The sequence below is a fragment of the Colletotrichum aenigma genome (genome assembly GCF_013390185.1).
Source record: "Colletotrichum aenigma strain Cg56 chromosome Unknown KSG_Cg56_contig07, whole genome shotgun sequence".
Classification (NCBI taxonomy): Eukaryota; Fungi; Ascomycota; class Sordariomycetes; order Glomerellales; family Glomerellaceae; genus Colletotrichum; species Colletotrichum aenigma.
The window spans coordinates 292,492-318,482 of NW_023500913.1; the positions used below are offsets into that span (position 1 = coordinate 292,492).

At 55.4% G+C, this 25,991-nt stretch overlaps 7 protein-coding genes across 7 annotated transcripts; 2 read left to right on the plus strand and 5 right to left on the minus strand.

Moving 5' to 3' along the window:
• Positions 1-1,395: 1,395 nt before the first annotated feature.
• On the minus strand, positions 1,396-3,218 carry noxA-0 (Superoxide-generating NADPH oxidase heavy chain subunit A; the record flags this gene model as incomplete). Its single annotated transcript, XM_037325607.1, has 3 exons — positions 1,396-1,429; positions 1,482-2,999; positions 3,055-3,218. 3 exons carry the CDS (start codon positions 3,216-3,218, stop codon positions 1,396-1,398), a joined length of 1,716 nt encoding a protein of 571 aa, XP_037175554.1.
• Positions 3,219-9,446: 6,228 nt separating this feature from the next.
• Positions 9,447-10,403, minus strand: CGCA056_v010361 (Ubiquitin-conjugating enzyme E2-16 kDa; the record flags this gene model as incomplete). Its single annotated transcript, XM_037325608.1, has 5 exons — positions 9,447-9,586; positions 9,635-9,818; positions 9,927-9,956; positions 10,081-10,126; positions 10,360-10,403. The coding sequence occupies 5 exons, from the start codon at positions 10,401-10,403 to the stop codon at positions 9,447-9,449; spliced, it is 444 nt and encodes a 147-aa protein (XP_037175176.1).
• A 2,406-nt stretch (positions 10,404-12,809) lies between these two features.
• CGCA056_v010362 (Glutaryl-CoA dehydrogenase) lies at positions 12,810-14,187 on the plus strand (the record flags this gene model as incomplete). The annotated part of the gene is made up of 3 exons (XM_037325609.1): positions 12,810-13,017; positions 13,066-14,091; positions 14,141-14,187. The coding sequence occupies 3 exons, from the start codon at positions 12,810-12,812 to the stop codon at positions 14,185-14,187; spliced, it is 1,281 nt and encodes a 426-aa protein (XP_037175175.1).
• Positions 14,188-15,558: 1,371 nt separating this feature from the next.
• Positions 15,559-16,981, minus strand: CGCA056_v010363 (uncharacterized protein; the record flags this gene model as incomplete). Its single annotated transcript, XM_037325610.1, has 5 exons — positions 15,559-15,633; positions 15,685-15,906; positions 15,954-16,023; positions 16,084-16,177; positions 16,231-16,981. The coding sequence occupies 5 exons, from the start codon at positions 16,979-16,981 to the stop codon at positions 15,559-15,561; spliced, it is 1,212 nt and encodes a 403-aa protein (XP_037175174.1).
• A 3,004-nt stretch (positions 16,982-19,985) lies between these two features.
• Positions 19,986-20,515, minus strand: SYS1 (the record flags this gene model as incomplete). Its single annotated transcript, XM_037325611.1, has 3 exons — positions 19,986-19,989; positions 20,060-20,185; positions 20,265-20,515. 3 exons carry the CDS (start codon positions 20,513-20,515, stop codon positions 19,986-19,988), a joined length of 381 nt encoding a protein of 126 aa, XP_037175179.1.
• An 855-nt stretch (positions 20,516-21,370) lies between these two features.
• Positions 21,371-21,883, plus strand: new16 (Cytochrome c oxidase subunit 6B-like protein new16; the record flags this gene model as incomplete). The annotated part of the gene is made up of 2 exons (XM_037325612.1): positions 21,371-21,601; positions 21,713-21,883. 2 exons carry the CDS (start codon positions 21,371-21,373, stop codon positions 21,881-21,883), a joined length of 402 nt encoding a protein of 133 aa, XP_037175569.1.
• Positions 21,884-22,571: 688 nt separating this feature from the next.
• On the minus strand, positions 22,572-25,678 carry its3 (Phosphatidylinositol 4-phosphate 5-kinase its3; the record flags this gene model as incomplete). Its single annotated transcript, XM_037325613.1, has 3 exons — positions 22,572-23,369; positions 23,415-24,387; positions 24,435-25,678. 3 exons carry the CDS (start codon positions 25,676-25,678, stop codon positions 22,572-22,574), a joined length of 3,015 nt encoding a protein of 1,004 aa, XP_037175558.1.
• Between the last annotated feature and the right edge of the window lie 313 nt (positions 25,679-25,991).

A 25,991-nucleotide genomic window follows, 5' to 3' on the forward strand; every position in this document is an offset into this window, starting at 1 on the left:
ATACTTTGTCCATCCCCTCGACACCCTCCGTATCCGGCACTCACTCAAGCAAGAACACCGCGAACTGAGAGTGCAGAGAACACAGTTCTCCCCGCCTACCTCATCCGCAGTCATCTTCGGGAAATAAAGTAGATAAGGATAGTCTGCAGAAGGCGATCCAGACCATGAGGTGCCCGATCTGATGTCAGGCTGGGAGCAATCGTGATGCCATCAGTTACACTACAGCTTCAGCAACAAACAACTCACCCTCACCTACATACCTCCCCTCTGCAAGATAAATCAACCTCCGCGGGACGATATACACACCCTCACTCACCAATTCACCAGCCACAAAGCCTCGTGTGAAACCACACCCATTCACAACCCCCACTTCCCTCTCTAAAACATCCCCTTCACAAGCCTCCTTAACTTCTCAACTCACAGAACCACCAAGCCACATCCTCCTCCTCCTCCTCCTCATCCTCATCCTCATCCTCATCCTCATCCTTCCCCATACCACGGAGCCTCAGTCTGCAATCCCACATCCCACCCAATCAAACCCTCCTCCTCCTCCCAAAACGCCTCCCAAAACCACGCCAACCTCCGATCGCCAAGCGATCGCCAAGGCCCAATCACCCGTCCGATGTACAAACACCCACATCCATGTCACGTTTTACAGAGAGTGTCGCAGAACAGCCCGCATCGTCGTCATCCAACGTGTTGCGAAAAACCTTGCGCCGCGGCCTGCAATCCCTGCGTCCGAGCGCTTGCTCCCGCCAGTCGTGCGAAACAAGCCGATACGTTGAGAGAGAGAGAGAAAAGAGGGAAAGGGGAACCGAGGGATGCGCACTCTTGGCACGTCTCAGCTTCCAGCTGCACTCGGTTATGCAAACGCACGAGCGCAGGCACGGATCGGTTGAGACCAAAGAACACCAGGTAATTTCGCAAGAGCCATTTGCCCTGCAACATCAAGACTGTCTAAGTATACTGATGATGGCATCACGCTAGGTACATGTAAATGTCGGTAGTAGTAATAGTATATCCACAGGGGTGCGGGGATGACGCCGAAGATTATCATCATCCACCGATGCAAAATTCCTCCACATTTCGCTCTCATAAACCTCCTCCTCTCGACACTGCTTCCACCCTGCCTGAAAGTCCCCCTCGGCATGTCGGTGCTGCCGCCGCATTCGTCACCAAACCTGCCGTCTTCTTGGTCCTGGCGTCCGGCGCACCCGCGATATGCATCCCAGTGGATCAGATTCCAAACAAGTAACGTCCGTAATGTTCCACCCTGCCATATTGAATGGACAGAGGCAGGAAGGGACAGGTAGGCAACGATGCTGATATTGTTCACAAATAATATGACGTAAGAGGGAAACGAAACGAAGTTGTTGCCTTGTGCCACGGCCTGGCTTAGAAGTTCTCCTTGCCCCAAACAAAAGAGAAGCTGGACCATGTTAGCACGATGTGTATGATACTCTGAGGTCATGTCTACTTACCCAGGTTCACTGTACTTATTGCAGTAAATGTGCAGCGCGCTACCCAGACCCTTGGGTCCGCAGAAGAACACACCAGCCTCGGCCGGGGAGTGCAACTTGCGGATACCTCTGAAGATCATGTCCCAGTTGGGTCTGCCGAAGTTGGTAGGAGAACGCAGACCAGTGATGGTATCCTTGTCGGCGTTGGCGTCGTTAATCATGATGTTCGTCGCGTCGTCTGCCTTGATCTTGGCGGTAAGGTAGGTGTGAATCTCAATGCGGTTGTCCACATCCTGAGCCTCGATGGCGAGAAGGAGAGAGCGGAACCACTCAAAGGAGCCGAAATCTCTGCAGATCCAGAAGAAGTAGACCTTGCTAAGACGGGTCTTCTTCTGAGGGTAGTTCATGCGGTACCAGATGGACTTGAGGATAGAGGCGAAGGGAGTAACACCGATACCGGCACCGCAGAGCACGGAAACCTCGTATTTGAAGACGTCCTCAGAGGCCGAGCCGAAAGGTCCGTCAACGTAGACACGGGGAAGGACACGGCGGAGGGCGGGGTCAACCTCGCTGGAGTCGCTGTTGACGCCGACAACCTTGGAAGAGTCGTCCTTCTTGCGGTCCCATTCGCAGCCGAGGGCCTGAGAGACACCACGAGTGAAGTCACCGACGACACGCATGTGGATGGAGATGTAGTCCTCCTCAGGGGCGGAAGTCAAGGTGAAGGGGTGGTATTGCCACAGCGAAACGGCAGGGCAGCAGAAGAAAATGTACTGTCCGGCCTTGGTCTTGGTGTGCTCCTTCTTGATCTGGATCTCGCAGACGTTGCTGGGGTGCTGGATAACCTTGGAGACGTACGTCTTGTGGCGTCCGCGAAGCTCACGAGCAATACGCTCAGCGAGATAGATGAAGCCGCCGTACATCCAGTACTGCCAGAAGACACCGATCGCAGAGGTACCGATGCTGACGCAGAAGGGAGCAAAGTCGGGCTGAATCATGCAGAAAGCTCCGTGGAAGGACCAGAAAAAGAAGAAGATGATGAACATGTGATGAGTGTACCAGAATCGCTCGTAGTTGGCACGTCTGGGCTTCTCAACGGAGGTGAAGACCATGCCCATGAGGGCGATGAGCATGACATAACCAGTCCAGCCAGGGCCGGAGACGAAGTTGGCCAGCAGCCATCCGTAGATTCCAAGGTTGTTCTTCGCAGCAATCTGGGCAAAGTTGTTCCAGTGGGCAATCGTGTGAACCCAGGAGAAGAAGACAATGGACCACGCGGTGGTGATGTGGAACGTGATGTTCTTGTCGAACTGGATAATGCCGTTGAGCGGGGTCTGACGAGCCAGAGAAATGAGCGTGCGGCACACGGGGAACAGAATCAGTGCGACGTCGACGTGGAGAACCAAGGCGGCAGAACGGGCAATGACGAAAGTCGGGCCGAAGGTATCGCGAGACGTTTGCAAGTTGTCCTTGAGACCGTAGTGGACAGTGGCAAAGGCGAAGATGAGGGCGTGCAGCAGCAGGAACACGAAGACGAAGCTGTGTGGTGTTAGTTGTGCTTCGCATGGCAGCGAATGGCGACAGGCAAACGTACACTCTGCGGTATCCTTCGTTAATCATCCATCGATCGAAGCGTTCCCTCATTGTCAACTCTTTTTGCTTCTCCTGTGTCATCTCTCCGGAGAGCAACATGCGGGTGAGAGGCGTCCATCTCGATCGCTCGGAGGGCTTCTCGGAGCCCTGAGAGTAGTAGTCCATGGCGGGCGGGTGGTCTGGCTGTCGCTAGCCAGGCGAGTCGTGGGCCGATCCTGCGTTCGTTTTCCTTCTGATCCGTATTATCCCAGAGGGTGGTCTTCTTCTCGACTCTTTCTCGGATCCCCAGCAATGACTCCTTCGCCCAAGTTCCTCCTTTGATCGGGTGGTGCCTGTCGGGGTGGTTGTCTGGCGTGATGCGATTATGCGCGGGTATAGTCGGTCGGTTGTGGTGGATTCAGAGCCTGCTGAACGGGCAAAGAAATAATGTGTCTAAATGAAAGTATACGAAGAGAAGTGCGCGAACCCAGAAAAGAGCGGAAATTGGAGCCTGCAATCCGACAGTCACTGGGTTAGCGAAAAGACGGCTTCATGCACCAGGCGGCGGCGGAACAGGGGCAGCAGCGGGCGGGAGGCGGGGAGAAGGGGAACGAGCTGGAATGTGAGTGACAGAAGGTGGCGGAGGGGGACAGGACAGGAGGGGAGGATATGGCGTAGAAGAGAGTTTTTGGAGGAAGCGAGGAGAGTCCGAGGGATGGCGCAGGGGAGTGCGGGAAGGATAAGGCGACTGGCTTTTGGGCAGACGATACTCGAGCGGGCGGCAAAGAAAGAGTCGAGTCTGAGGAGCGAAGGTATCGCCAAGCCAGCCAAGACTGGACTCTGGGTTGATGAAGTGAGGGCAACGCAACGTACCTGCACACAATGCCTGCACTCGGCGGCTGGTTCTTGGAATTCGCGGTCGTTGAGGAAATCGTGGAATTATTTTCCCTACGTGCAGTAGCGGAAGGGGTGTGCGAGATGGGAAAAGGAAGAAGGGGAGGAGAGAGTCAAAAGAGCGTCCGGGAGGTGGGCGATCACAGGAAGATGAGGAGCGTGTGAGGTGTGAGAGGTGTGAGAGAGGTGGATGTGCCTGGCGGGGAGGAAGGGGGGGCGTGGAGTGTGTCGACAGGGGGGCTAGGGGGGAGGGGTGGCCGGATGAGCGTCAGGGCAATCGCCAGCCAGGGCCGTCGCGAGACGGCAAGTGGTAGCCCTCTCTTGCTCTTGCCCAGCGGAATTCGGTAGAAGAGGACAGGAAGAGACTAACAGCACAGTCGGGGAGGTCATGTAAGAGAAACCGCAATCAGCAACAAGGCAGTTACAAGACGAGGACACAAGAGGCCCGCGACATTATGCCTGCGGTGGCTCGAGGACCAGGTATCGCTGGGTACAGGCTGGCTGGCTCTGGCTCTCAGTTGAAGCAGCCGCAGCACGCAGCACTCAGGTGGCCGTAAGGTGAGGAACCCGGCACTGGACAGGGACTGGAATCGCTGATGAGCTACAGAGGGGTGTGTCTTCATCGTGTGGTGGGGAGACACGGAGAAAGAAAAAGGGCGACGACAGCGACAACGACGACGACGAGGAAGACGAGGACTTCCGACTTAATGGACTGCACTCGGCCAGTAGACGCAGCAGAATACGACGCAACGGCGTGCCGGGCTGGGTCTTAGCACAACGCAGTAAGAGTCCCTCCCTCGCCCCTTTCACCCCTTCAGTGTTTGGCGGTGGCCAACTGGCACGTAAGTGGCAGACACAGACGGAAACTGGCACTCGGCCGGCGGGAAAGGGCCGGACGGACAACGAGTACCAAGCCCATCCATTGGGATTGGGGACTTGACTGACTGACTGACTGACTGACTGACTGACTGCAGACATGGCTCCCACCGAAGAAGAATGGGAAAAAACGTCTGAGCATGGCCCCAGGGCAGGGATGCCAAGCAGCAAGAGCCTCAGGGGCCAGCCCGGATTACGCTTACTTTCATGGGTCTGGACACGCCGTTGACGAATGAGAGGCCACGCGTGCCTGACGCTTTCTTCTAGCAAGTGAGAATGCACCAACCAAACCGAGTCCTTCTTCTCTCACGGCGCCGTTCGATTTACTTCTCAAAGAGGAAGCAAATACTCCCCTCTCAAAACAAATTTACAGCATCCCTAGCTCAGGTGAATCTGAACAAAGTGCGTGCGGTGGGCAGGTCGTGGGGAGATTCAGCGCGGCAATGGGCCCAACCCGCGGCCAGAAACACCAAAAACGAGCAACCCAGTCGGCAGCAAGGCAGCCCACTGGATGTGTCGGTCGTCGTTCGAGTCTTGGCTTTCTCGCTTGTCAAGTCATGATCCCCGTCCCACCACGCGCTGCGCTCCTTTTGTGGACCTGCCCTCCCGTTCCTGGGATTCAACGCCGTTGGACCGGCCTGGACGGCAACCACAGTCCACTCTTCACCCATGCCCACACGTCCTACGGATAGGTGCCAGCCAATATTGCAGAGAAGCCTATTCCGACAGCTGCATCCCTCTGGCATCCAAGCACCGCGATGAATCTCGCCTCCGAGCCAAGGCCAAGACCCAAGACCATCGCCGCGACGTCTAATTAACCATCACGAAAGCCAAGTCGCGCCTCTCGGCCATGGCTGTCTGCATACCTGGTCATTCCACGGCGCATCCCGAATCCTCCTCCACCATCACCATCACGACCCCTTCACAGTTGGCACCCGTCAGTCTGGCCATTCAATTTCAGATATTCGATACACAAATTACACGGATACCAGGACCGACAACCCTAGGTGCGGATGGTCTAGGTAGGTTCTGCCGCAGACAACGCTGGAACCCTTATCTTTTGTTCTCTTCACATCACCACCGCACACGCCACATCCATCCATACAACAACTGTTATGCATCAACAGCCAGCCCCCTCGACCTCACCACAGCCGCCTACGCCTCGCCGCTGTTTGGGCCACGTTTGGAACAAGGCTGCTCTCCCGCATCGCATGTGGGTAATGAGGCCATAATCCCCTTCTGCCCTACGACCCCAAACCGCCCAGTTGCACATCGAGACGCCCCAAGACTCCCGCACAAGAGCCCAAATGCCACCAAACGGCCAGTGACCTGCCTCGTCATCTCGTCCACCGCATCCAAAACAGGACAGGGCTCGGATTCAAGATGCGATACGTACCCTTGGCAGCTGTCCCTTTGTCGGCCTCTGATTGGCTCAACCGCCCTTTTCGCCATGCACAAGAGGGGCGTGCGTTTGGATTGGTCGCTTGAGCCCGTGTCGCAGCTTGTTTCGCCAGGGGTGCTCTGACACAACTCAGGATTCGAATTTCACAAAAAGGGTGGGCATTAACACTGAGAAACTGTCACTCGCCTGCACCACCATCGTGGCGCTCACTGACACTGCGCCAGAACCCTTCGCTGTCAACTGTGCTTTACCCAAGCCAAAACAGCGCTGTCTCTTGCAGCCTCTTGCTGAGTAGCAGCGTTACTCAGCGGCCTGGACTGGGAATGCCTTCATAGGCCCTTGTCAACTCCCGTCTCACAACCTTCTTCCTCCGCAGCACACACACACCACCCCGTTTCCGCGATTCACTCCTCGCCTTGCCGCCGCCCTCCCGTCCCCGTCCGCCCTCCAACTGCCGCCGGGATATTCTTAGCACCCTCATTGGCTGGGATCCCTCGCCTCGACTCGACTGAACAGTCACGACAGCCCAGATGCCCATCGCCTCTGCCTATCGCCGCGCGGCTGATTGCCAAACCTCTGGCTCTGCCTCCCCTTCCCACGGACGTGATCCCCCGTCAATCAACTCTGCACCCCGGTGAAGATCATTCACAGGCACGCAGTCGCTCCCGGCAAAAGACGCAAGAATCAGTTCATATCTGAAGCCGCCCTGCCCCTTCCTTCACCTGCCAGCGCAGATCGTCCACGTTGAGTTGAATTTCATCGTGGTTCGTCATCCACCACCGACTGCTCTTACGCAGAGCAATCTCTTGTGTCCCCTAGCTCAAACCCGTCGAGACGCCTCCTTGATAAAGGGGTTGGCGACAATTCGTGATTATGCCTGCTGACCAAATCGCTTGCACTTGCGCGCCAACTGCCATCAGACACCAGGGAAGCGCCGCCGGGGTTTGGTTGAGGTCAGCATCATCCCGATACATGCAACTCAAGCCGGCATCTGCATACAAACACCAAGGGCAATCTCCCATCTGCCAATCAAAGCAAAACTCTGCCCAGATTCCCGGGTATCCGCTCAACCGCCAGCTGGCCCGCCCTCTTGAAGCATGACTGCAGGTCATCGCGAACTCAACGTCGGCATTTGCTGTATTCTAGAAGATCCCCCACTAAACAGACTTGCCATCCTTCAGCCTCAACAATCTATCTGACACAGACGTCTCTCTAGGTTGAAAACCGGCACTCTTTTTCATTCATTTGCCGCGCTCTTGACGTGCTTCAACGACCAGATGACCACCAACCTTATCAACCTTATCTCCTTACAGATACCACTCGTTCGTTCTTCCTCGAACTTTGCCGTCACCCGAACAGCTCCACGGAACTGAAGCAACTGCTACGCGAGCCCCCCTGCCTGGCCCCGTCGTCGTCGGTCCACAATCCAAACGTTGTAGCTCAACCTTCAGCACGACGATGTCTACCTACACGGCACAAACATCCGGATCACGGCCTCCTTCCAAACGTTCTATGCAGTAACCAGGAGTCGGTTGTTGTTGCTGCTACCGTTATCAATCTAAGGCCCCATTCTCCTCCCGCAGGCGACCAACTTCCGAGCATGAACCTCAGCCTCAAAACAACCCAACCACGGTTTCAAAACGAGGTGGGAAGAGACCAGCAGGCAAACAAGGCAGCACGCAGCACAGCACGCATCGAAACCCCTTCTTTCTCAATCTGAAAAAGCACAGATTCCCGTCTCGTTGCCCGCCAGACGTGCACGGCGCCTGCCTCGCATCCGCCGCTCGTTTGAGTAATTGCCCTTCCCACGACTCCAAACCCACGTGCCAGCGCAGAGCCTCACCACAGAACCTCGACTCGCCAACAAGACAACCACCTCCTCCGTCCCATCTCTGCCCTTCTCAAATCCCGACGCCGCACCAAACTCGCCCGCCCGCCCGTTCAACCGTACCTCGGGTCCCCTCACACGTTTCGTTTGACCTGATCTTCCACAACCCGCCCTCCCTCTCCATCCGCTTCGAAAATCGGTGATCCAAGCCACCGTGATTTCTCCAGAGCATATCGCCGCCTCCACAACGAGGATATCCTTCATCCTCCCAATGGCGATACCCGAGATGAAAGAACCCTGCCAAGTCATGATGCAAGCCAAAGTCGTAACCACTCCCAACCCAGTCCCTGCTCTTCACGTCCATCTCCCGTAACGCCCCCATCACGACCTCCTGCCCCCAAAATCCTCCGTGCCATCACCATCAAAAACCACCGCCGGCCAACCCTCCGAGCCCGTCCTCGGAGCCGGAGCCCGGAAACGACACATCCAGCCTGGAACCGGCCCACGAGATCCGCGCATGCCCCAACTCCCTCCTCATCTTCTAAACCGCCCCCATCCATCCCAATGCCATGGCCATGTCCTGCGCCTTTCCAGGCCTAGGCCAGAGTGATCCAGGCCCTCCTATGACGTCCCCCGGTCCTAAACGTAAGACAGACCCGAGATACCGGGCGGCCTTTAAACAAAGCGGCTTCGGCTTGGATAACTCCCTTCTCGTAGCGAAGGACGGCTACTCTTCCCTCGCCAATGTCACGTCACGTTCCGCTGCCTTGTCTTGCCTTGCCTTCCCCTTCGCGAGGCCGGACCCTGTCTCACGATCTCTGTCGCGGTGCCGGCTGTTACCTAGGGCGGCAACGTTAGCTTCCTCTGGTCATCGGATGCCGAGACGTCCCGGTGAATGACGTGCCTGATGGAAACTTGCTAAGAGTTGGTGTTGCCGAGGAGAGCTTGGGATATCTAGTCGCCTGGCCCACCTCCTCCCTACGATTTGTTTACTTGTTACCTGCACGCGAACATGTCACCATCATAGGCACGTAGAACGTCACTTGCACACTGGATGTAAAGCGATGACTGCCGGTCGTCTCTCTTCTCGGTGTCAAACCAGAACGCACGCGTCAATGGAAAACATGAAGCCTTGCCGTATGATAACCCGTACGTGGTACCTGTGCTGCTAACTCTGATCGGTCTGTCTTCTATCCACACCGCTCCTCGCAACCTCTCTCGAATGGTGCTGTCTGCTGCCGCCACGAGACCGCAGCACCGCATCCTTTCTTTGTGCTGGTCAAACGAAAGAGATCCCAAACCGCAACGCAGAGCAATGACCTTGACCTAATCATACGCCAGCCGTCGAAGAGAGAGAGAGAGAGGAAAGCCATCGCTTGTCATACTCGTCCAACCCCACACCCTCCGGCACCGTCTAAATGGCGTACTTGCGAGTCCACTCGCGAGCAGTGGCCTCGTATCTAGCGCGGTCCGTCTTGTAGACGTGTGCGATTTCGGGGACGAGCGGGTCGTCGGGGTTGGGGTCCGTCAGCATCGAGCAGATGGAGAGCAGGACTATCGACGGTTAGTGAGTGCTGTTGGTACAGGGGACGGATGACATACCCTTAGAGATGGTCAACGCCGGGGACCATTGGTCACGCAGAATATCTAAGCAGATGCTGCCGTTGGAGTTGATGTTGGGGTGGTAGATACGGGTGGTGAAGTTGACCTTGGGAGGCTTGAAGGGGTAGTCGGTAGGGAAGTGGATGGCGAGGAAGAAAACACCGCCAGAGTAGGGAGAGTCGCCCTGCATCGCGTTAGCTTGTGTTCGGTCGCAGATGCTCCGGATTTTGATGCTGGCCATAGCATGTGGTAATCCCGCATGCCGCGTCCAACATCAAAGTGGTGTACTTACAGGTCCCATGATCGTAGCTTGCCAGTGGAACTGCAGTCACAAGTCAGCACATTGTTCCGAGTCTATCAAAGACGTGTGGTGAAGCCGTCGTCTCGACTCGGCTGAGTCATGATTCGAGGCATCATCACCGCGGTCTTCTATCGGGATAGCTTACCAGGTCCTCGCCGACGGGGCCGGCAGAGCAGGAAGAGGGCGGGTCACTTTGAAGACGACGATGTTAGCATATTGTCTCTCTGTAAAACTGGTTGCCTTTGCAGGCGTCACTCCGCCGTTACCGTCGTCATCGACAGCCCGAGATATGATGGATGATGGAGGGCGTCTCGCTGAAGAAGACCCCGCTCTCCGGTCGCCCCACCTTACGTCTCGGGCTGCGACAAAAGCTTGCGGTGACGACGGTGGACGGCAAGGCTGGGAAAATGGGAAGCAAACATACCGGCCGAGGTCAGTGAGCTCCTTGTTAATTCTCTTGAGGGCCATTTTGGCAGAGTTGTGTGGTTGTTGGGGTATCTAAGATGATCGGTCGCCCGCGCGAATGCTCTGTGTCTGTTGGTGTGAGGGGCAAAAGTCAGCGAAAGCGGTCGAGGTGGGCTTTTTCTGGAGTCGGCGGGCGGTGGGCAAGGCAAGACGCAAATGGGTCGACTGCTGCTGGCGAATTTATGGCTGAGCTGCTTTATTGCTACTTTTCCTTGCTGCGGAAAATGACAGATGTAGGTCGAGGCAGTCGATGCAGGCGATGCACAGATCGTAGGAGGGGGCAGGCAGGCAGAAGAGGACAAAGAAGCCAAAGCAGCCTCGCGGGTGTTCTGTCGTCGGGCAGCGGTCTAGAGTCGTCGTAGGGATTCGTCGATGTCGATGCCGCAGGACTATCGGGTGAAGCGAACCAGGATATCGCGGTCGTCGAAGCAATGAAAGCAGCAGCAGCAGCCGATGCGTGGCGAGATGTTGGGTTGGTTGGGACGGGGACAGTGAATGCAAATCATGTGTTGCGTAGCGTGCGTACCTGATGAGCGAGAGTGTCTATCCCGCCGAGACTCGATGCAGAAAAGAAAGGACTTTTTATTTGGATTGTGAGAGTCGTTCAAAATAGTCGTCGGTCGGAGGTATTACCGTGGTGGTGCCCGAAGGAAAGTCGTGGAGAATTCGATTCGCTACGTACGTTCCCGTTACAGGTTGATGTCGAGATTGAATTTGGGTGGAGGAGAGGAAAGAGAAGGGGAAGTCACGGTCGGGCCTACGAAAAACGACGGGAAGGGTCGCTGCTGCTGTGTGCGGTGGGCTTTGCTTTGGGCAGTGGAAGGTAGTGGGCAGAGCCACTCTTGCCCACCGGGCAGTCAGTCACTGTGACTGGAAGGAGGGGGGTTCCTTTGCTTGCCTTTCCCCTCCTTCCTCCTTCCTGCCGCCCAGTCACGACTCACCAATCAGTCAAGGTAAGGTACCTAAGGTAGAGGGGGAGCAAACCCAAGGTTGGCTGGCTGCTTCCACTCAGGTTGGCCGCAGGCGGAAGTGAAAGTACCTTCAACTGCCTGAGCCACAGTCCAGGTACTTTGCCTGACCAACCCAGCAGGAAGCTGCCCGTCCAGTAGCGTCATGCAGCCCAAACAAACAGTGGGCTTGCCGCCCGACAAACCGCACTTTGGTTGGCTTCAGTCATGACGCTCGTCCCTCAGAGTCGTGTGCTCTGTTTTTAGTGCTCGCTTTCCACCTCAGGTACATCTGGTGGATGCGCTTCGCTGCAATGGGAACCTGGACGGAACATGCGCACCGCCACACACGCCTTTCAGAGATACTTGCACCACTAACAGATGGCAACTTCCTGCTGCGTCAGGATTGGTAATGCTTGCTGACTGTCCCAGTTATTCAGCCCATTCCTCAGCCTCAGGCTCGTGCAATCGACCATGTGCTTCCCTGTCCTTCTACCACGACTGGCAGGCGACTGACACGGCAGCGCAGCCCGCCATCTTCAGCGAACTGTCCCAGTTGCTGCAGAGCCGTGGAAGCAGCGGCATTCACGTCCGCCAGACACTTTCTTGATCCTCCGGGCCGGCATGACTGGCAACCCTGGACCCAATCTGACCGCCTAACAACGCATCACTCACGAGCAAAACACCCTCGAATCGTGTCATCGCCAAAGCATGCGTCGCATGAAACCTCGTGTCCTTCTTACTGCAGTCAAGCGAGGCTATTCATCCTCGACACGACTGCCCAAAAGCCCATCTATGCATCTGCCATCCCATCGCGAGTCTGAAAATGACGTCCGTCTGTCGCTCTCAAACTGACAACGGTACATCCTCCAGGCACCACACACGTCTAAATGCAGTGGTACCACGCCCACAGTATCCCATCCTGGGTCTGAACTCTGACCCGGCTGCTGCCGAACGATGGGCCACTCCCAGAAAGCATCTCCCCGGCTCGCGTCGACACCCAGCACTGCTACTGACGGTTCGGCTTCATCCACTTGTCATGATCTTCGCTGCTGCATATTGTGGCGGTGCTCCCCCGAGAGCCACGGTGCCGGCACTCTGGGGATCTGGGGAATTCTTGTTCAGTGCGCAGTCACCACGCCGAACTGATTACAGATATGCAGGCACCATTGCCGCAACTGGCTGGCACTACCCAGCAGCAGCTTCGTTCAGATTGTCACTGCGACACTGCAGCAACGTCGCCGACGACGTCATTCGCCGACGTCGGCTCATTATGTAATCATGATACTGCCTTCCCCGGCCAATGAGAGTAGCTCTAGTTTGTGCCTCGGATGGTGTGAGGGACGTCCACCGGCGGGGCAACGCCTCGGGGTCGGTAGTTGAACGGCAACACTGCCATCATGCTGTTCACACGATTCCCCTCAAACCACCTTGTGGACGACTCAATTGGCAAATCTCCAACATGTATCGACCAGCCCTGAGGACATGCGCAAGGCAATGCGTCGCCAGACGCGCCGTCCCCGCCTCGAGGTCATTCGCCTCCTCCAGCGGCCCTGTCTTCGACTGGGAGGACCCCCTTAATGCGAAGAACCTCTTGACTGAGGAGGAACTCGCCATCTCAGAGACCGCCGAGCGTTATTGCCAGAAGCGCATGTTGCCCCGCGTGCTTCGTATGTGTCCTAGCTGCCAATCTCGTCGCCCGTTCTAACAGTCTGTAGAGGCCTACCGAGACGAGAACTACGACAAGAAGATCCTCGAGGAAATGGGCGAGCTGGGACTTCTCGGAGCGACGATTGAAGGATACGGCTGCGCAGGCATCTCGACCGTTGCTGGTGGTCTCATTACAAAGGCCGTGGAGAGGGTGGACAGCGGCTACCGCTCCGGCATGTCAGTCCAGTCCTCTCTCGTTATGGGCGGCATTGCCGAGTTTGGTTCCGAGGAGCAGAAGGAGAAATACCTGCCCGGCATGGCCCAGGGCAAGGTTCTCGGTGCCTTTGGCTTGACGGAGCCCAATCACGGCAGCGACCCCGGCTCCATGGAGACTACCGCGAAGCCTCACCCGACCAAAAAGGGCTACTACTCCCTCTCCGGAGCCAAGACGTGGATCACAAACTCTCCCATCGCAGACGTCCTCATGGTCTGGGCCAAGTTGCAGGAAACCGGAAAGATCCGTGGCTTCCTCGTCGAGCGCTCCCAATGCCCACCGGGAACTCTCGAGACCCCCGCCATCAAGAACAAGAACGGTCTGCGCGCCTCAATCACTGGCATGATCCAGCTCGACGACTGCCCTGTACCTGAGGCGAACATGTTCCCCGAGGTTGAGGGTCTCCGTGGTCCCTTTTCTTGTCTTAACAGCGCCCGCTACGGCATCTCTCTGGGCGTCATGGGAGCCTTGGAGGATTGCATCGCTCGCGCGAGGACATACTCCCTCGAGCGCAAGCAGTTCAAGAACAACCCGATCGCAAAGTACCAACTTGTTCAAAAGAAGCTCGCCGACGCCGCGACGGATGCCGCTTACGGTACTGTCGCCGCGATCCAGGTCGGAAGGCTCAAGGATGAAGGCAAGGCAACGCCCGAGATGATTAGCATGGTCAAGCGCCAGAACTGCGACCGCGCGCTGTTGAATGCGCGTGTTCTGCAGGAGATCTTTGGCGGCAATGCGGTCAGTGATGAGTATGGTATCGGCCGTCATGTGGCGAACTTGTTCGTCACGCAGACGTACGAGGGGCAGAGCGATATTCACAGTGAGTTTTGCGTGTGGCCCAGTTCTGAGTATGTGCTAACATGGAACAGGTCTGATTCTTGGCCGTGCTATCACGGGCATCCAGGCTTTCGTCTAAGCGAAAATAAAGTGAGGTCGATGTATCCAGGACTGTGCCGGGCAACGGACACGGCTTGTGTGAATAACTCGAAAATACGGTCATTTATGCCAGCTAGTTAGCTGTTCGTTGAGCGAGCAAATTAAACAGTACAAAAAGCAAATTCAACCAGAAAACGATTTTTTCCTGGCCGTGGAGGCAAAAGATAGGTCCATCCAGGATTCGAACCTGGGCTTACGGAAGGAACTGGTGTTTATCAGAATCCGACGTCCTAACCAACTAGACTAATAGACCATGTATTGCAAGCTGATTGCTGATGGTGGTTGGCGACGAAGGCGCCCTTGTGGGGCGATTCACTGCTCACGATCGTGCGTGTCCCCACCACATCGCACGCCGCAGCAACCGGTCTGTGAATCTGCTCCTACTTTTCAATATGCGAAGTCTTATCTACGCGGCTTACTCTATCTATCATAAGATGTATATCTAAGCCTACTTTTTCCTGAAGAATTACTGCATAAAGTTGGCCCCATTGTAATGCAGGCACTCCTCCGAGTGAGGTGTACGCACAGAACAGCCGCGTCTTAATGATTGTCCGCGCAAACATTGCAAGATACTTGGACTTCACTAGCCCTTAAGTATTCTTCTCTTCATCTCCTCGACAACTATCATCGTCGCTTTTCTCGTTGTCCTTGTCATACTTATCGTTGTTATTATCTATCATGAAGTACAACTCCAATTTATTAGAGATATGAAGGGAATGGGATCGCCGTGAGACTATTGCAGGTCTCAAGCAATACATATGCAATGTATCTAGGAAGACACAAGAAGATTAGGCGGTCTTGTATGGTATTTCATGAGTAATACCTGTCACATGGTTTACCTGATGTAGCTTCTGATTCCCTCCTGTATCCAAGAATCCTTCCGGTCCTCATGAAACAAAGTCCAGTGCTTGATCCACCAATATCCATCTGAGTTGCCCGAGTCTTTCATCGCTTCAAACATTCGTCTCATGGAACGCACCCGGCAAAGGCACTTCCACTCCTGGCCACTGAGGAAGCCTCTTGCGCAGTCGAGTACCACTGCAGCGATTCCAGCAGCTATGGGCGCCGCACACGATGTACCACTCATTTGCCAGTGGTCGCCCGGCGACCTCAGCTTTCGTGGCCATGCTGAGTTGATACATTCCCCAAGAACCATGATCCGCATGTTGTCCATTGGGCTCGGCGTGAACGCGGAACGGTTGCCGTATCCATCTGCCGAATGGACGCAGATGACGTTTTCTTCTCGAGCTGGCCATGCGATGCCATCCGGCCGGTTCTTCCCCCCGTTCGATGCTGCTGCGAATATCAACACGCCTTTTACAGCCGCGTTCTGAATTTCTTGACATAAAACTTAATTGTTGTCAAAGAAACCAAAGGACATTACGACGATATCGACTTCCCAGACGCTGACGGCATATCGAAGCGCCTAATGCAATTAACTATTGCCCGATCTAGTCACACAGGGCGAGTCACGTACCTCAGCAATAATTAGCGCAGACTTGTCGCCTTTAGGCCTGCTTTTGAATACTCTGGCGGTATGAATCTCGGCGTTTGGCGCGACCTTCCGCAGGAGGATGGTTAGATGCGTCCCGTGGCCAACATCGTCTCGGCAGTCGGCGTGTCCGTCTACCCAGCTCTTGTACTTGATCCTCGGCTCGAAGTGTACAATTCTCGGTGTTCTGAACTCAACTCTATGCCACTGTCTAATATGGCGATCTTGATTTTTCTTTTGTTCGAAATATTGACGTTGCGCAACTGTTTGGCTCGGGAAAGGACGTCTTCGTGGTACTCGAACCACTCCTTTGTTCTCTTGGTCCTGAATAATGTCGAGTTTTAGTCGCATGCCCGGCTCAAGCAAAGCGACTAAGGAACTTACGCTTCTTCGTTGACTGTTATTTCTCTCTCATCACCATCTGCCATGAGACATGGGTCATGTCCCCTCGCAGCCTGAGCGTGCAACGCTGTTTCCACTGCGAACATAAGTCAACTCCGGCATGCTGGAACTTAGTTGCAAGATACGAACCTTCGGGTACCGTTGCCAGACTGCGGCTACAACTTTCCAGCGGCTGCTTGATTGATGTTTTGGTGCTTGCTTCCTCAACCTTTTCGAGGCCTTTCAGCTCTTTCTCCAGCGCCGTGCGTAACTCCTCTAAGCGAATGTTGTAACCATCCACCAGCTCTGATGCCAGTGGAAGAATGATACATGATAGGATGTACTGGCGTATTGGGCCCTCTTCCGTCAGACTGGTGCTCGGTATGTTAGGCGGCGGCTTCAAGTCAATGCAAGCCCTGATGACTTTGCGGAGAGCAGAGGGTATGTATCTTCGCCCTTTCTCTAGGTTCTCCATTTGCTTCCAAGCTTCCAGGAAGTCTTCGTTGCACTGCTCATAGCTGGCGTCCACTGGTTTTTGAGAACTCCTGGGGAACACGGAACCTGTGGCAATCTCGAGGAATATGATGCCGAGTGCTAGGATACTTGGATGGCAGTGGGCTTGCATATGCTGTTCTGACGTGCTAGTAGTATCTTGCTTATCTTGTATTTCGACAGATAAATAGGGGAACGTCAAAGTGACCGGTTTCAAGGCCGAAACACCTGCTCGTTGGATGAAATAGACCCTGTTGCTGTTCCACGCTGTACGTAGCCAGGAGCCCAGGTACAGGAAGAGCATCGAGTTGGCCAAGATATAGCAGAGCGTCAACTTATCCCTATCCGAGTAGTTGCTAACTCTGGATGTGGACATGCCATCCTCTAAGAGCTGCTGGAGGGATTCCATGGACGTGTGATAATCCGCATTTACTGATCGACGGGGTCGGAGACGCCACAGCCCATCATTTTCGACCAGAAAATCCACTGGGAACCCTTTTCTTTTCTGAAGCCATTGACGTATATCGTTGCTAACACATTGAAGATCATGTATGGTGTTACCGCGATGACTGTGCTGAAGTAAGAAACTTGCCCCTCAAACTTCTCTTCGACAACTTGCTGGCCGTTGCAACACGCGCTGTCCACAAGCTTCATGAAGCCCTTGGAGGAAGTTCGACCTGAGATCAACGTCATCGTTCTAGCCTGTGCCGGCCTCCTGGAAATCGATAATTGGAATCACATCATTTCTCTTTCTCATTATATCGCCAAGAAATTCCTGCAAGAATATCTTGACGATAGTTGGAAGACTGGAGATGAAAATCTGGCCGCTCTCTGCTTCGACTGTGTATCATTTGAGGCCTTCGACGACGGCTCCTGCTCAACTGAAGACGAGTTCCGGGAGCGCCTCCGATCGTACCCCTTTTATAGATACGCTGCGTCGAACTGGGGCCACTATGCTCGCGCGGGTTCAATCATCGCCTCAAAAGTGACAACTTTTCTGTCCGCAGAATCTGCGGTCCAGTCAGCCGGCAAAGCGCTCATGCTGCCGCTGTTCCCAAGGGGGCATGCCCCCAAAAGGATAAGTGGTCTACATCTAGCAGCCTACTTTGGTTTGATCGAAGCCGCAACATTCCTGTTGCAGAATAGCACTCCAGATCTGAGAGACAGCCATCATCGCACGCCGTTGATGTATGCCTTGGAAAACGGCCATCTTACTTTGTCTATGCAACTGATCGGTCGCGGATCTGACGTCAATGCAAGGGACATACAAGGAGGGACACCGCTACATCTAGCTGCCATGCATGGCCACTACGACATGGTTGATTCGCTTCTGGAGCATGGAGTCGACGTCAATGTAGTAGACAACCGGCGAATGTCAACACTACATATGGCTGCCGGAGGCAAATCCCCATTGATTGCGCTTGAGTTACTTGGTTGGGAGCCAAAGTAGACGGCCGAGACTACACGGGATGGACGCCGCTATTGCGAGCCACGATGAGTGGTCGTAGCCGTACCGTCAACGAATTACTTAAGAACGGTGCTTCGGCTGAAGATGTGGACGATACCTTCACCAGTGCACCCTCGATTGCCGCAATGATGGGATACAACGACATCGTCCGAAATCTTCTTGAGCAAGGCGCTGTTGTTGATACAAGAGACAAACAGGGGTGGACGCCGTTACTCCATGCTGTGGCCAATGGGAAATGGCGAGTGGTTGATATTTTGCTCGATTCAGGGGCTGATGTCCAAGCAAAAGATGTAGATGATTGGGATTCGCTGCTCCTTGCCATCTCGAATGGGGATGATTTCATAATGGACCAATTGGAGTCTCACGGGGCGGATTTTACATCCACGGCGAAAGGATGTTACGGTCCGTTACTGATCGCCGCATACCATGGACACGGCTTTATAACTCGTCGTCTTTGCGAATCTTCATCTCGCGGGGATATATAGGCGAAAGAAGCATTTGGCCAAACACCATTGCTGGTTGCTACCAGGCATGGCCGGCCACAAGGACGTGGTCGATGCACTGCTCCTGTGCAAGGCCGACATAGAAGGGAGGGAAGATAAATTCGGACAAACACCGCTGCTCCTGGCAGTTCGTCTTGGTCACGAAAGCATCGTCGATAAGTTACTGCATTGCGGGGCCAATGTTGAAGCCAAAAGATTTGACGGCAAGAACGCAATACAAATTGCTTCGGTGCCTGAGAGAAAGGGAATTCATGATCTACTGATCCAAAGGACTTGCATAGCTCGGTAGATGAAAGTTGATTCCTACTTTTTGAGGCTTTGGTCGTCATGGACTAAAGTAGCGTTTCTCCTCCATCATCTCCCTTTATGTGCAAATCCCATCAAGATAAGATCGTATGTGCTTCCTGTCTTAGAGTGAGTACTTTCTCTACAGGCTCACTAAATGATACGCTACCTAGCTGTCGTCCTCGTCTTAGGTGTCATCTCCATCGTCTTCATTGTCGTCTTCGTCGCCTTTATCCTTGATCACTTCTATTATCCTCATCCATGCTACCATGATATCCACCACCGTCATCCTCGATCGAAGTAAGCAGGTATGTGGGAAACCCAGCTGTGCAGACGTAGGAATATTGGACAGCCTCATCAGGAGAGCGAGGCAACGTACTGATTTCCCATGTGTCCGACTTATGTCAGAGTGAATCTGCAGAGTCAGTACATGATGTTCTTGGTCGGAGCTGAGGCGGAACTCAGATCGGTCTTTTAAGAGCGGTTGACGAACTGGTCCGGCTACTTGGCTAAGCAACCCATCCGAACATGTATCCTGAATATGACCTTGACCTTTGTCCACGGCGGTGGTCTCTGACACCAAGGTGTCCCAGGGATGCTGACACCTCTGGCTTGAAGTTCCCACAAACCACCTTAACGGGAGGATTGTAGACGAACAAGTCAGCAAGAAGTGAATGTCCTCGGCCTCCTGAAGAGTTCAGCGCACCCATATTCTCCGCAGGTGAAGAGTCTTGAAAAAGACTTCAGCAACCCACCGTCCATAGCCGCAGACATCCACGCCCCTTGAACAAGAGAGCAGACGTTCCAAAACTTCGTTAGGACATCCCGCCGAGCCCCAAGCCAACTTCCCACACCACCCATCAGAGACTCGAACCACAAGAAAGGGTCTATTCATCATCGCCACAACATACAATAATCATACAGAAACCCCAAAAACGCCATCATGCCCTCTCACCACACCCATCATCATGAATCTCTCCTCTCAATACCAACCATCTCATACCCCCCCTCCCCATCACGCCCCCTCCCCCTCCCTCTCCCCCGCCCAAACCCAACACCCTCCTCCTCGTCCCCTCCAGCAGCCCCATTCTGCTGCCCCTCCACACCTCCTCCGCCCGCCGCCGCACCCGCAGCATGCCCGCCGAACGAAATCGGCCTCAGCTCGCGGTACCGCGACCCCCAAACCGCCAGCGCAACGCATATCGCCGAACTACTCGCCATCGCGCCCCACCACATCATGTTCCGCGGCACGCGGCCCGTGTACAGCGACGAGACGACGAGGTGCAGCCCGTGCATGGTGAGCGCGAAGTCCGGCACGAGCTTGGAGCGGCCGATCAGGACGATGATTGCGACGGCCCTGTGATCCTAAGTCAGCCAAAATCCGCACGCATATCTGCTCCCTTCCCGGAAACCCCAGAAGCGAAGGCAAAACTCACATGCAGAGCCCCCCGTCGAGAACCCACACAAACGCGCTCAGCCAGCCCTGCGTCGTGTCCCCCCTCACGGCCTCCCACCCAAACACCAGCTCCATGCTGAACCGCGTGCCGGCCACCAGCGCCGTGAAGAGCATGAGCACCAGCGCGCCGGCGTAGTACAGCCCCTGCAGCGCCGCGATCTGCGACGCGATGCGGAGCGGCGGGAGCTCGCCGAGGGCGCCTGGCCGGGGCGGCTTGCGACGGCGGGGCATCGTTTCTGTCTCGGTGACGGTGGAGGCCTCGGCTCGGGTGCGTGTGTGTATTCGATCTCGTTTCTCGCGAAAGTTATGTCAAGCTTGCGGTACGGCGTATGCGTGTCTTGTTCGTTGTTCGTGGGAAAAGGAAGACGGTTGCCTTTCGTGGGTGTCGTTCGTTCCCCAGGGATGGGCAAGCCGGGGGGAACGGGTAGTTTAAGATGGGCCAACGGCGCTCCGAATCTCGCTACCGGCGTCGCATATCAAAAAAAAAAGGGCGGCCTATTGTCTTTTTGCGTTTTTGCGCCCTTGCTCCCTGATTTGGAACGGTAATCAAAGAAGAGTCTAAACCCCAGTCTATAGCAACAAAGAAGTGTAAAAGTTGGTTGAATGTAGACAGGTAAAGAAAAAACGGCCCGCCGGACCCCGAGAGGTATGCGAAGCAAGCCAGCGGCAGCGTCAGCGGGATGGAAGGTGTGTCCAGTTTGCGCCACAGCGCGCCCGAGCTTCTGGAAACCGTAGCAGCAAGGAAAGCTTCCAAGGTTCCAAGCAAGTACCTGCCACGTCAGGGGATCGTCGAAGCCACAGTCGAAGCCGGCGCTAGCGCCCAAAGGGGACAAGGCTGAGGCTGAACAGGCGCGGAAGCAACGGCCCCCACTACCAGACCTCACAATTCGCATTACGCTGCCGTCCGCACTCACCGCCCGCCCGGGAGAATTCTGCCCCTCCATCCGCGCCGACATCACCAAAGAAACGCCGGTCGCCACTCCAACACCCAAACCACTCAACCCCCGCGAACCCCTCCGTCTCCGAATTCGAAATCGAACACCGAGAATATCGTCCACCTTGAAACAGCCGATAGAGAACGAAACAATGGGCTTCTTCTCCACAAAGTCGGACGAGGACCGCCGCGCAGAGGAAGTCCGCTCCGGCGCCGTCGCCCCGAAACGCAGCGAGCGCCGCAAGTGCTGGGACGCCCGCGACGCCTACTTCGGCTGTCTCGACGCCAACAACATCGTCGACGCCCTCAAGGACGACCGCCAGGCCCGCAAGGCGTGCCCGACGCAGAACGCCGACTTTGAGCGGGATTGTGCCGCTGCGTGGGTGAGTCCTCCTCTCTCTTGCCTCTCCTCACATCGCGGGACTATCTTCCTCCCCGGAATGTCCTTCTGCCTCCAAAAGTCCTCTCGCTGACTTGAATGCTTCATGACACAGGTCAAATACTTCAAGCAATGGCGCGTAGCCGATATTGCCAAGAAGGAGCGGATAGCACAGCTCGAGGCCGAGAACGCCATCAAGATGGACGTGACCACCACCTTCGCCGACAACTCCAAGGGCACGAGCAAGGCCGATCTGCAAGACATGCTGGCGTCTAAGAGGCAGTAGGGCCAACTTTGACCTCCCTCCTCGCCGATACAAAGTCCCTCCGTCCCCGACATCACCCACCACCCACTTGATACCAAATCTCTCCTGTACAACACCGTCGATGCCCCGGGACGAAGGGACAGGTGTAATATAATGTATTCATGAAACAAAAGCTTGCCGTCACAAGCATGGCGCATTCAATGAGAATCAACTCTTCTATTTTGCTACCTGGACGAGACCAACCGGTTGATGGGAGGAAACCGCCTCTGAATACCGTTTTAACCCATGAGTCTTTCCCTTTCAACACTCACCCCATATCCACCGCCTCGGGTCGTCACTCCACAATGATTTTTTACGTGATGACCTGTATGTATGACTTCTGTATGGAGAAACAAGAGAAAAAAACAACTAATAAGGGAAAAGAGAAAAAAAAGGAGAAAAAAGAAGAAGCATGCTTAATGCAATGGTGGTATCATCCATGTGAGAAAACACTAGTAAAAAGCTCTGTGGCTCGTCTCGGCTCTCTGTTGCCTCTGGTCGCTGTGAGACCTCATTGAACGAGCTTGCAGAATTGTCATAGACCCCGTTGATGCAATTGTGATTTTGTCGATCCCTCCGCTGCTTCTGCTGCTTCGTCCCCTTGCTTTTGAACTTCACCTGTCGTCACAACCCGAATTCCTCGATTCTTCTTCCGCAACAGGGTAGCGCCCTACGCAAGCCCCACGCGGAACTGGCTCTCGCCGGCGGCCTCCTTGGGAAGAGGAGGCAGGTCCTTGTTGAGAGACTCTTTGCTCAGGCGAGACTTGAGTCGCAACGAGTCTTCGCGGCTCATGGATCCATTGCCGTTGGGGAGCGCCCCGTAACCGCTATCCTGACTCTCGGGCTTGAGGTGGTGCCCCTTGGGCGGCGTTGGAGGCGCGTAGTCCCGAAGACTGGCAAGTCTCCGTTCCATGCTCGTCTTAGCCGGGGTTGCTGGTCGGTAATCGTCTCCGTCACGGCTGCGACCACCCACAGACGAAGCCTCGGCCGTCTCCTCAACAACTGGCAGGATGGGCGCCCCCTGGCCCCCCGACTCCCGACGGTCTCCCGATTTTGTCGTCAACACCATTTCGGGTACGTTGGCCTCCGATGCCCCGTGTCTCTCGGTACGACGAGCTTCCTGGTTGGCGCGCTCGACAGTTTCGCGGGCCTCAGGAGATCTCGCACCTTCCGGCGGCGTTGGCGGAGGTTGGTAATTGGGCATTGGCGGAATGTTGTTCGCCGTGGATCGCCGCCGCAAGCTGGAACTCCAGCTGGCGACGCGCTGACGCTCAGCAGCCGCTGCAGCTTCAGCCTGTTCTTGGTCCTTCCGCGCCGCTTCCCTGTGCGCCTCCTCAGGCGACATTGTGATGCCCTCCACGAAGTTGTAGAACCGATCACCGTACTGTTCAGGGGGAAGGGCGGAGATCTGCGTCCTATCGCTGGTAAGACCCTTCCAAAAGTGCTCAATCTTTTTGATCATTCCGTACTACAATGGTCAGCTTAACTCACTTAACAATGCGGGTCAACTTACGTGAGTCAGACAGTCGATGACGCCCAGGTAGTAGATCTCTTCGGCAGGCGAGTTGTCCTCGTGGGTTGCCTGGAAACCGCCATCGTCCTGGTTGAAAATGTAGTTTGACCGGCTGTGCCCCTCCTCAAGTTCATTAGGCATCTGCGTCGCCGCCTCGCCCATGGGTATCGGACGCTCGTGTCGAATCATCTGCCTCAGCTCCCTAGCCTTGCGCGCATTCTCCAACTTAGAGGGCGTGCGCAAGAGCACCGACGGAGGCTCGCCATCCTCCCCTGTGTTCTCGCCGCCCGGGTTGAACACCTGAAGCGTCTTGCCGCGGAGGTTCTCCTCGTTACCCCTGTTGAGATCGTGGATGCCGATGAGAAGCGAATAGTCCATTATTTTGAGCTTCTTCATCAGTACCACGTCCCGCTGAAGCTGCTCCAGGAAGAGCTTCTTCTTCTGTATGCCGAGTTCAAGGTGGCGCTGTCGTCGCAGCCAGTTCAGATCCTTCAAAGTCGCTCGTGGGTTCTTGTCAAGGTCGTCTTCCTTATAGTCGCGGCCGATCGTAGATCCCTTCAAGTCGAACGTTGTGTGGATGTCGCGGTGCGGAGGGAAGAGGTTGTTCATGACGACAAAGTGAATCTTCTTCCCGTATGGCATCTTTACTCTGTGCAGGCCGTAGAACTGCGACAGCAGCGTGTTCGGGTTCTCGGTGACGTGGTGGTAGTAGTCCTTGAGGATCTTGCGCAGAAACTTGTGCTCGGCGTGGTGGATGGTCTTGATGATGTACTTGTAGTCTCGGGAAAAGTAAAAGAAGCTGCCGCTCTTTCCCGGGGACCCAAGCTCCGAAAGAATATACTTGCCCGTCAACGACATCAGGTAGTCGGCCGGATCGAGACGGAAGAGATTGCGCAGATGTCTGAAAACCCACGGGGCGTAATCCTTAAATTTGAAATCGTACTTCGCCGAGGGAACCATCTCATTGCCGGCGCTGCGAATGTTAGCGTATGAGCAAAGGCCGGAGTGAAAAGCACGTACATGTCAAAAGTCGACTTTTGCTTCGCGTCGAAATCAGCATCCGTCAATGGGCGATCCAACTTCGCGTTCGTTCGAGAGACGGAGACACGAATGCCCGTCAACATGTTGTAGGCGGTCACCCAATTGGCGTGGTGCTCGTCCACCTTTGTTCCCACAAGTACCCTGTCGTCATCCTCCTCTTCTTTCCTCTTCCTCTTGCTCGCTCGCTTTTGCCTGTAGTGCTCCGCCCATCGTAGAGCATCGTCGTCCGGAACAACCTCGTCGCGGGGAGCATCGGATTGCATGGATCGGGTGTCTCTCCGCACCAAGCTCAGCGATGCCCTACGCACTCTTTGCGTGGTGCTCGTGTGAGAAGTGGGAGAGAAGCGACCACTCGAGAATGCCGCGTCGGACCCGTCCTTGGATCCGCGGTTGGACTGGGTGCCCGGAACCTCGAGCGTATGTCGGTGCTTGAGGCCGGGGTTTGGCGGTTGCAGCCCCGTCGATGTGGATGCATTAGGTGTCGCGCCAGCGGATTGGTATAGGGGCGGGGAGGAGAACCGTTGCGGCGATTGCGGGTTGTTGTGGCTGTTCAGATTGGGGGACAGAGATGAGGTGCTGACGGCGGTTGCCGGCGTCGTGTAACCGTTCGCGTTGCTCTGGGAGGGGATCGGCGGGGGTGCGTAGTTGGGGCTGCTCGTTCCATTCGTCTTTATTGTATGATCAATCGAGCCGCCGGCGGGGGATGCAATTGACGGGGGCGTCAGGTAGGCATCGGTAGAACTCGAGTTGTCTGTGTCGGATGCGGGTTTCCTCACGACCTTGATTGGCGGCGGGGGCGCGGTGCGATCGGGCATGGCGATGGTCGCGCCATTTTGCAGCGGGTGCTTGTGGTGTCTGTAATCGGAGTGATTGTTTTGATAGTCGTGACGAGAGTCGGTGTCGTGATAATCAAAGTCTTGGCCTCCTCCGGCCCCTGCCGAGCCGTTGGGCAACGAGTTCATGCTAGTCGGCCTCGTCCCATTCATCTGCGTGGGGATGGAATCAGAGACGTCGGAGGCGTGGGTTGACGACGTTGAGCTTTCGTCGAAACTATCATGGAGGTTGTTTGAACGGGAGGGACGAAGGGGCAGGGAGTGGGTAAACCCATTAATTGGGTGCTGCTTGTGACCAGACAGGTCAAGCGTGTGGTTTGGGTCGAGATCCAGAACGTCCGAGTTTGGCGAGTAGATGGGGTCGTTCTCGCGGGTAAGATACGTGGGCATGGTCGGTCGGCCGGGGTTCGAGACGCTCGGGAGGACAGACGGAAGGAGAGTAGGAGTGGAGGATGCGACGGGGGGGTCAACGACTACTGCTATTGTGAGCGACGTCGTCTTTTGGTGTCTGTCCCTGAAGCGTCGTCGGGGGTGGGATTGAGGATTTCGTGTGGTTGGCTTCGTTTACTAGTCGGCAGAGAAAAGGAAAAATGCTGAGCGAGACCTCAGCACATGCTTTGGGGACCTGAAAAACGGGAAGAAAGTAAAATGCAGAGGCGGCCGTTCGTAGGTATCGTTGGTCGGTTGGGTATCGTTGACAGTA